Source organism: Ipomoea nil, unplaced genomic scaffold (genome assembly GCF_001879475.1).
Source record: "Ipomoea nil cultivar Tokyo-kokei standard unplaced genomic scaffold, Asagao_1.1 scaffold1977, whole genome shotgun sequence".
Classification (NCBI taxonomy): domain Eukaryota; kingdom Viridiplantae; phylum Streptophyta; class Magnoliopsida; order Solanales; family Convolvulaceae; genus Ipomoea; species Ipomoea nil.
Window position 1 is genome coordinate 1,073,324 of NW_017618405.1, and position 10,209 is coordinate 1,083,532.

Sequence of the window (10,209 nt, forward strand, 5' to 3'; positions counted from 1 at the left end):
TCTGGGAGCTACTTATCTGTGTGCTAATCCGATGTTTCATGCTCGCACCAAGCACATTGAGATCGACTACCACTTTGTTCGTGATAAAGTCGCAAAGAAGGAATTACAAGTCAATTTTATTTCTACCAAAGATCAGATAGCGAATATTTTTACTAAATCTCTTTCGTCTGTGCGTTTTAATTTACTCCGTTGCAAGCTCAATGTTTTGGCTGACTAACCTTGTGCTTGAGGGGGAGTATTAGGACTCTACTAGTAGTATTAGACTAGATCTCTATTATATTAGTAGTATTAGACTAAATCTCTATTTCATGTCTTTATATACTTTATATCCGCTGCTCTTGATCAGTACACAGAAAATATATTCTCATCCTTACCCTCTATAAATATGACTTGATAATTAATAAAGAGAAAATGTCAAATTTTCCTTCAGTTATATTATAGTTGTTGATTTAGTTTTTAAATTATTTACGTTATCATTTTTATCCTTCAATTATTTCTTTGGTGCCTCTTTTCACCCAAACCTTCATGGAATGCTCAATATAGAAATAAAATTTGAGTTAATTTTATTTCTGGTCCTAGATTTATAGGTGACAGTCACTTTTAGTCTTTTTTTAATCAGAACATTCCCTTTTGGTTCTAGTATTATTATGACATGACCAATTTTGGTCATTTATTAAAAATTGTTGAAATTTTGTTAAATACAAGGGCATTTCGATCTTCAATTATGATTTTTTTTCAAAAAAAATAAACATAAAAATATAACAAGTCAATGCACTTTGTGTTAAAAAGATCAAAATGTCATTCCATTTAACGAAATTTCATCGATTTTGTTGATAGAGGATCAAAATTGGTCATGTCATAATAATACTAGGACCAAAAGAGGATGTTCTAATAAAAAGGACTAAAAGTGGACTGCCACCTATAAATCTAAGACCAAAAATGGAATTAACTCAATAAAATTTACTAATTAAATTGAAATTAGAGGGTTAAAATTGTTAATTTCTTTTACCCTAGTGCTACTCTTCTCCCTCCAATCCTCCAATAGTCTTTTCCCATAGTGAAAAAATAAAAAAATTAAAATATCTGCCCCTGAATTCTTGTTGAAGAAAACTTAAACACATGAATTGTTGATGACAAGCAAGAGAATACTTGGGTTCAATGGACCTCCTAGTTATAATCTTATCTTGTATTATAAACAAAAAGAATACAACCAATCATATAATTCCTTGTATGTATTGTGTTTTCCCATCTTTTCAGGTTTCATTTTGGATCATTTGTGTGTTCATAGCTTATCGATCATTTCTATATGTATGTCGGTTTTTTTTTTTTTTTTTTTTTTTTTTTTTTTTTTTTTATCCTATGTCGGCTATTTTATTTGTTCTTAATTCTAGAGGATTTTTTTTTTTTTTTTAAATACAATATATTTAAATATTCTATATTATTAGTTACATCTCGATAACCAATCATATTTAACTCGATGTAATTAAAAATAATAATTAATTGGAAAAAGATCAAATACAATCTTGAACATTATATGAGAAATCAATTAGGTTCTCGAATTACTCAAAAAAAAAGAGGTTTTCGAACTTTTAATATTTACAATTACGCACATCAATTAATATGTCATTTTAGTGCATTGAAGCGTAAAAATCGATTAGTGGTAGTAATAGCAAGTCGTTAGGGTTTCGGCGATTCTCCGTCTACATCTGAAGAAAAAAATCAACAACCAACCCATCGAAGAGAGCTCGTAGGTCACCTTCTTTGAAGAAGGCGACTTGTTGGCACTGTTGCAAAAATCCCGCCTAGGCACCGATTAATCGGCGCCTAGGCGCTAGGCGCTGGCCGGCCGCCTAGCGTATCACCATAATCGGTGGTCTAGGCGCCTGGCCGACTAGGCGACCGACTAGGCCGCCTAGGCACTGACCGACTTGGCCTCCTAGGCGTCGACTAGGTCTCCTAAGCACCAACTAGGTCGCCTAGTCGACCAATTAACTATTGGTCAATTCTTTTTTAAATGAGTTATTTCACTCAAAACAACATCGTTTTGAGCGAAATAACCCCTAAATTATTCAAACTCTAGATGTTTTTTAGGTTAATATTTAATATTTTAGTATTAACTATTAATGTATTAAATAGTTTATAATTATCAAGTCTTAAAAATTTTAAAAATTTTAAAGAAATTTTTTAAAAATAAAAAATACACTAGCGCCTAGGCGCCGATTAATCCCCGCTTAGGCGCCCTAGGCGCTAGGCGCTCCCCGAGCGCCCGATGGGCGCCTAGCGATTTTTTCAACCATGCTTGTTGGTCACCTTCTAAACCGAAGAAGGCAACCGACGATCGCTCATCAGTCGCCAATTGTTGTCTTTTTTTTTTTCAGAGGTAGTCGGAGTATCACCGGAACCCTAACGACCTGCTATCACTGGTCACTAATCGATTTTTTTGACTTTGATGTACTAAAATGACGTATTGATGTGCTTAATTGTAACCTGTAAAAATTTGAAGGCCTAATTGATTTATTGTATAAAGTTAATGGGTGAATTTGACAATTTTCCTTAATTAATTGGATAAAAAAAATTTGGACTTGTAAAGTATATGCTTCATTTGAGTCATTAATTCTAACATGAATTAGCCTTTCAAATCATTTAAAGGACGCCGTAGGTTGATATATTAAAATGTCATTATTATTCCGAAGTCAATGATGTTACAAAATTATAAACTTTTTTCACAAAATTGGAGCTTTCTCATTTAGTCAAACTTCCAACAATTATTGAAAAACCTTGTTAATTATTGTATGCCAAATCCTCTTCGAGTGTCTGGTGGCACTATTTAACAAATGCTGCAAGCTAAGCTTATTTGATATGATATGATCGGTGAGTCATATCATCTTGATTATCACTACTTTGACTCTTCATTTCTTTTCCATTTCTGTTTAATTTCACGTTTTCTTAACTTTCTTTATATAAATTCTCATTACCTAAATAAAAATTAGATAAAGTTTGGACCAAATTTGATATATACGCATAATTTCTATTTCTCATTCTCACACTTGATTGAAAAGTTAATTGTGAAAATCGAAACTTGCTAACATATATGCTTGTGATTGGGAGTGTCTAATAAAATTACTTGTTGAATAACTTCATACATGTAAAAAGGCGTAAAAGAACCACTTTGAAAAATAACAAGAATAAAAATAAGATTTTAAAAATGAGTTTAAAGAAAAAAGATAGAATAAAAGTGAAAACAATTTTATTTTTTTTTAAAGAGTGTTTTTTAAAAAGATATTATGGGAGGAACGTTTGAAATTAAGGGTTTTAAATTTATATGCATTTACTAAACATAATTAAAAACGTAATTATAATTTAAAATGAGTATAAAATTCTTAATGATCTGTCAAACACATCCCTAATATTTTGGTTATTTTTGGGTTGATAGGAAAGACAGTGATGCGTGAACATGAAAAGTTGCATTATTCAATGAACAGTACCTTGTACAGGATTTTATTTGCCGACAGGCAGACCCTTTATCGTAGATTCGTAGGCGCCAATTGTTATACAATTGTATTGTAAATTCTACTTCAAAAATTATGTCTACAGTTAACCATTTTTTTTAATCTTTAAACAAATTAACGACATATCACATAATGGTATCCGGGTTGGACTTCCATTTGGAAGATTGTGAGTTCGAGCCTCAGTGGAGGCGTTATTGGTTTTTTGTGTTTCAGTAGGTTGAGAAAGTATATGAACAGATACTACAATGTAATAGAGCCAGTGACACTAAAAAAAAAAAACGACATATCACATAATATATATATATATATATATATATATATATATATAAACAAATTAAAGGCATATCACATGATAATTATAGAAAATAATACTAACTACAGATATAAACCGTTAATTGCATATATTAGAGGACAAGCCTATTACTGGTCAAGGATAGTCAATAGCCGTTAGGAAGTTAAAGGCAGTTATTTTCTGTTAAGATGGTTCACTGCCTAAACTGCATTTCTTATTCTTTCTCATATAAATGGTGTAAGACTTAGAAGGAAAAGTTGTAACAACAGAAATCAATGAAACAGTATCTTTCTTTCTTCCCTTGATCCATCTTACAATTCATGATATGGTATCAGAGCTCTGAAGATCATGGCATGGACGGGAGGAACAAACAGACCTCAAGCATCTCAGACCACTGCGCCACCAACACCAGTTCCGACGATGACTCCGACGACTCCATTCGACCCGAATGATGTAGCAAGTCCCTTCTTCTTGCACCATAACGAGAATCCATCACCGATTCTCTTCTCCGCACTCTTGGATGGGCGGAATTATCATCCCTGGGCCAGGGGAATGGAGATGGCCCTGCTCTCAAAGAATAAGCTAGGGTTTGTGGACGGAACCATAGCTATGCCAGAGATCAATGATGTTAAGTTCCCTTACTGGAAAAAGGTGCAATAATATGGTCTGCACCTGGATAATGCGTTCGCTTTCATCTGAGATTGCTCAGACTGTTCTCTGGGCGGGAACGGCAGAAAGAGTGTGGAAGATATTGAAATCGCGATTTGGTGAGGCAGACATATTTCGCGTTTCGGACTTGCATGCTGAGATTCACCAAATTCGACAAGGGGATCTCAACATAGGAGCATACTTTGCTAAGTTGAAAGTCTTGTGGGATGAACTGCAGGTAATAAGGCTTTTACCTACCTGCAGTTGTGCTAGAAGATGCGATTGTGGTTTGTTAGATAAATTGCAGGCTTATCTTGACAGTGATAACCTATCTGTCTTCTTGAGAGAACTCAATGACAATTATGTATCAGTCCAGTCGTAAATTATGATGATGAAGCCCTTGCCTTCTGTTGATGAAGCCTTTTTGATAGTCCAACAGCAAGAAAGAAGGTTCAACAGTGGAATGTTGAGCTCTCTCCCTCAAATGGCAGATAATTTGAATGCAGGGAGTGTGCTCTTGAGTCAAACTTCAGGGAACAATTCTGGTTTCAAGAAGTTCTATCCTAATGGAAACAAGAAGCCCATTTGCACCCATTGTGGATTCACTGGGCATACAGCTGAGAAGTGTTACAAAAAATACGGGTATCCTCCCGGTTGGAGGCCAAGAAACAAAAATATAGGGGCTGCAAATCAGGTTCAAGTAATAAATCAGAATCCACCAGAAAAACCTGTCTCACTATCCCAGAGTGAATATATGATGTTCAAGCAGTTGTTGCAGAAGGAAACTGCTATCCAAAGCTCTCCTTTGGACATAGGAGTCACATCACAAGCCAACATGATCTCTGCAAACTTCATTCCCAATGCCCAATATGAAGGTACTGCTCTTTCTTCATCTAACTGTAGCAGAATTCCCTGGATCTTGGATAGTGGTGCCACTCACCACATTGTTTGCAGTCATTATATGTTGACAAAGGTCAAAGAAACTCAGGGTATGTATGTTGAGCTCCCTAATGGGAACAGGACTGCTATCACACACATAGGAACTCTTGTGGTGTCAGAAGATATTGTGTTGCAGAATGTGTTTTGTGTGCATGCCTTTCATTATAATCTGGTATCTGTTAGTGAGCTAATCAAAAACTCCAGGTGCAAACTACTCTTATATTCTGACACATGCATCATACAGGATCAAGTCCTTGGGAGGATGATTGGAATGGCTAGATTGGAAAAGGGTTTATATCACTTGATGCAGCCTGAATTCTTTGTTTCCTGTGACAAAATGCAGAATGTAGAAGTTAATAGCTGTGTTGCTAGTAGTTTGTGGCATACTAGATTAGGACATACATCCTTGTCAAAATTGAAAATGTTACAGTTGTTGGATTCTGATTTGAAATCAAATAAAGAATTGGCTTATGATGTATGTTATTTGGCTAAGCATAAAGGTTGACATTCCCAGTAAGCTCCACTGTCTCTGTTGCTTGTTTTGACATGATTCATGCTGACATTTGGGGGCCATATCGTGCACACACCATTTATGGCCACAAATATTTTTTTGACCATTGTAGATGACCATAGTAGACTGACCTGGGTCTTCTTGATGAGAGCTAAACATGAGGTTAGAGATCTGATTCAAAGTTTCTGTGCTCTAATCCTCACACAGTTTGGGAAAATGATCAAGTGCATTAGAACTGATAATGGGCAGGAGTTCAAGATGGATAAATTCTACCAAGAGAAAGGGATTATTCATCAAACCTCATGTGTCTACACTCCACAACAAAACAGTGTAATAGAGAGAAAACGTGGACATATTCTGTGTGTTGCAAGGGCCTTAAGGTTTCAGGCAGGTCTATCAGAGTGTTTTTGGGGAGATTGCATCCTACAAGCAGTCTATATCATCAATAGGCTACCCTCTAATGCCTTGGAAGGGAACATACCACACCAGATTCTGTTTGGAAAGCCTCCCCAATTCAGTCACCTCAAGACCTTTGGATTCTTGGCTTATGCTGCCAACCTTAATGGCCACAAATCCAAATTTGCTCCAAGAGCAAGAAAGTGTTTATTTCTGGGATATCCTAATGGAACAAAAGGATACAAGCTGTATGATTTGCAGACTAGAGAGGTGTTTGAACTGTCTCCAGAGATGATGCGTTTCATGAGAGGATCTTCCCTTATGCCTTGCAGCACAAATCAGATACTCAGGTACCCCCATCACCTCTAGTTTTACCTACTAATGTCCATTTAGCTGATGAACCCTTGGCACACCTGATGTCAAGGGCTAATCCCATTCCACCTAATCCAACTGAACATCCCCAGCTCAGTACACCCTCAAATAATAACCCCATTGCCATACTGCCAGCTCAAAATGAACCCTCAGATAATAACTCCATTGCCATACTGCCAGCCCATAATGAACCCTCACAGCAACAACAAGTAAGAAGATCCACTAGGCATGTGATCAGACCAGCCTATCTCCTGGACTATGACTGTCAACTGCCTAACAAAAGAACATCTCCTCATATTTTGTCTGCTGTTCTGTCCTATGACAAATTGTCACCCAATTTCAAAGCCTTTGCCCTAAATATATTGAATATAACAGAACCAAAATCCTACAATGAAGCCATTCTACATGACTGCTGGAAATTAGCTATGCAGGCTAAAATAGATGCCCTCCAAGCCAACAAAACCTGAGAACTAACAACCCTTCCACCCTCCAAACAAGCAATAGGCTGTAGATGGGTATACAAGGTCAAGCATAAGTCAGATGGGACTGTGGAAAGGTGTAAGGCCAGGTTGGTAGCTAAAGGATACACTCAGACATGTGGACTGGACTATATTGATACCTTTAGTCCAGTAGCTAAGATTACATCCATAAGGACTCTGATTGCTGTGGCAGCTGCAAAGGGTTGGCAATTACACCAATTGGATGTAAACAATGCATTCCTCCATGGCGATCTACATGAGGAGGTATATATGCATCTCCCTCCAGGTTTTGTTACTCAGTATCCTAGGCAAGTATGCACACTGACTAAGTCCTTTATGGCCTAAAACAAGCTAGTAGGCAATGGAACTCTAGGCTCACAAGTGAGCTGATCACCCTAGGATTTAAACAAGCTGTTTGTGATAATTCTCTGTTCACAAAGGGGTCAGGTAACAGTTTTGTGGCATTATTGGTATATGTTGATGATGTCATACTGGCAAGTAGTGACAGAGATCAAATTCAACAGATAAAAGATCATCTCCATTCTACTTTTCAGATCAAAGATCTAGGCAATCTAAGGTTCTTCCTTGGACTTGAAGTTGCTAGAACTCAGAAAGGGATTGCTGTTAATCAAAGAAAGTATGCCCTGGACCTCCTTAAAGAAACAGGCTTTCTGAGTAGTAAACCTGTGAGAACCCCTATGATACAAACATCAAAGTTGAGCCAAGACACTGGGACACCATTAGAAGAGAATTCTCAGTATAGAAGGTTGATTGGGAAATTATTATATATGACCATAACAAGACCAGATATATGCTTTGCAATTCAACAACTATCCCAATTCCTAGACAAGCCTACTACTGATCATCTCCAAGCAGCTCACAGAATTTTGAGATATGTGAAAAACTCCCCAAGCAAAGGCATATTTTTTCCAGCAAACTCAAGTCTCAAATTGAGAGGGTTTGCAGACTCAGACTGGGCTGCCTGCATTGATACTAGAAGATCAGTAACAGGGTTTTGTATGTTCCTAGGAGAGGCTTTGATCTCCTGGAAATCCAAGAAACAAGGAACAATATCCAGATCATCTTCAGAAGCAGAATACAAGGCCATGGCTCTTGCTGCCTGTGAGATCCAATGGTTGATCTATCTTCTTGAAACATTGGAAGTAAAAATGGAGGGGCTTGCTGTGTTATATTCTGACAGTAAATCAGCAATAGCAATTGCTGAAAACCCTGTGTTTCACGAACGAACAAAGCATATAGAGATTGATTGTCATCTTATAAGGGAGAAACTATAAAAAGGCATCATCAGATTATTGCATATTTCCACTGACAACCAGACTGCTGACATCCTAACCAAACCATTGCAACCTCTGTCATTTCAAAAACTTATTTCCAAGCTGGGGCTTCATTCCATGTACACTCCAGCTTGCGGGGGGTATTAGAGGACAAGCCTATTACTGGTTAAGGATAGTCAATAGCCGTTAGGAAGTTAAAGGCAGTTATTTTCTGTTAAGATGGTTCACTGCCTAAACTGCATTTCTTATTCTTTCTCATATAAATGGTGTAAGACTTAGAAGGAAAAGTTGTAACAACAGAAATCAATGAAACAGTATCTTTCTTTCTTCCCTTGATCCATCTTACAATTCATGATAGCATATACAAAATATGTTAACTGTAAACATATAAGATTTTAGTTAACATTTTATGTGTCTGCACACTACTGGAAATTATGAAATTTTCGATTACCTAAAAGTGATCTTAAATCAAGTCGAAAGCCTTGTTCCGACCACTTTTGGTATTCGGGAAAACCTTTGTTGTTATTTCCGACCACTTTTTAGTATCAACTTGATTTAAGATCACTTTCAGGTGGTCGGAAATTTCATAATTTCCAGTAGTGGAAGTTAATATATTTGTACATGTAGTTAATTTAACAAGTTATGTGTATGTAGTTATAGTGTTATGTGTTGTAATTATCATGTGATGTGCTTTCAATTTGTTTACAGGTACAAAAATTGTTAACTCCAAGTACATAATGTGTCTACTACAGGTACATAATCTGAAAGTAATTTTTAAACCAAGATTTATAATGCAAAGTACGTAGAGCCTAGTCAGTGGACCATAATATAATTTATCCACAAACTTTTATGTGGACCATGGTCCATACAGTGTTGTGTGAATCATAAAAAAAAAATATTTTTAATATATTAAAAGTATATTATTTGTGTACTAAATGTACATTATACAAAATATATAATGTACTTTCAGTACTCTAACAATGTACTTTCTTTGAATATAAAGTACATTATTAATATACTAAGAGTACATTATTTGATATACTTTATATACACAAACAATGTACTTTTTATTTGTGCCTCACACTATAATGTTTGTAATTTAGCATTAAGCGTTAGCCACCAGGCAGTAGGGCAAGCAGTGGCCAAGCCACAATGGGGCAGTGTGGGCAGCTGCCCCTCACCCCCTACCTCCACCCCTACCCCTACCCCTACCCCTTTCTATTAATATATATGTACATGTATAAATTACTAAGAAACTTTGTTGCTCAGTTGGTAGAGCTTTGAATTTGACATAAATGTCATAGGTTTGAATCCATCTTATTGCACCTTTATATATATTTTAGCTTCTTATCTTTATTTTAGCTCTTTTCACCCTTCAATAAATTAAATATATCTTTTTAATTCTACTTTTTTTTTTGTGAATCACTTAGCTAATGTAATCAACAAGTTTATATTATACGTACTTCATCGTATTCAAATTAATTTAGAAAAAATTTATAGTTGATCTCATTAAAAGAAAATTAGTACTCAAAAAAAAATAGAAAATTAAAATTAAAGTATTTATTAATATAATGTCTTTTCTATTCAAACTATTTTATCTAATTGATTATATTTTATATTTTGTAATAGATATTTTTATAACATTTCAAAGTGTTTTAAAATTTTCACCCTACCCAAGTATAGTTTTGGCTCTGTCTTAACTATCCTATTATTCCTATAGTATATCATAAATATTGTATTATAATTTATTTAAATAATATAATAGGTG

The 10,209-nt window shown here is 35.5% G+C and overlaps 2 protein-coding genes across 2 annotated transcripts; both read left to right on the forward strand.

The window, feature by feature from the left end:
• The first annotated feature begins 4,149 nt into the window (after positions 1 to 4,149).
• Positions 4,150 to 4,831, forward strand: LOC109147130. The gene is made up of 3 exons (XM_019294772.1): positions 4,150 to 4,452; positions 4,511 to 4,687; positions 4,757 to 4,831. The coding sequence occupies exons 1-3, from the start codon at positions 4,150 to 4,152 to the stop codon at positions 4,829 to 4,831; spliced, it is 555 nt and encodes a 184-aa protein (XP_019150317.1).
• Positions 4,832 to 7,207: 2,376 nt separating this feature from the next.
• On the forward strand, positions 7,208 to 8,441 carry LOC109147132 (uncharacterized mitochondrial protein AtMg00810-like). The gene is made up of 3 exons (XM_019294773.1): positions 7,208 to 7,235; positions 7,340 to 7,410; positions 7,587 to 8,441. Exons 1-3 carry the CDS (start codon positions 7,208 to 7,210, stop codon positions 8,439 to 8,441), a joined length of 954 nt encoding a protein of 317 aa, XP_019150318.1.
• The last annotated feature ends 1,768 nt before the right edge of the window (positions 8,442 to 10,209 follow it).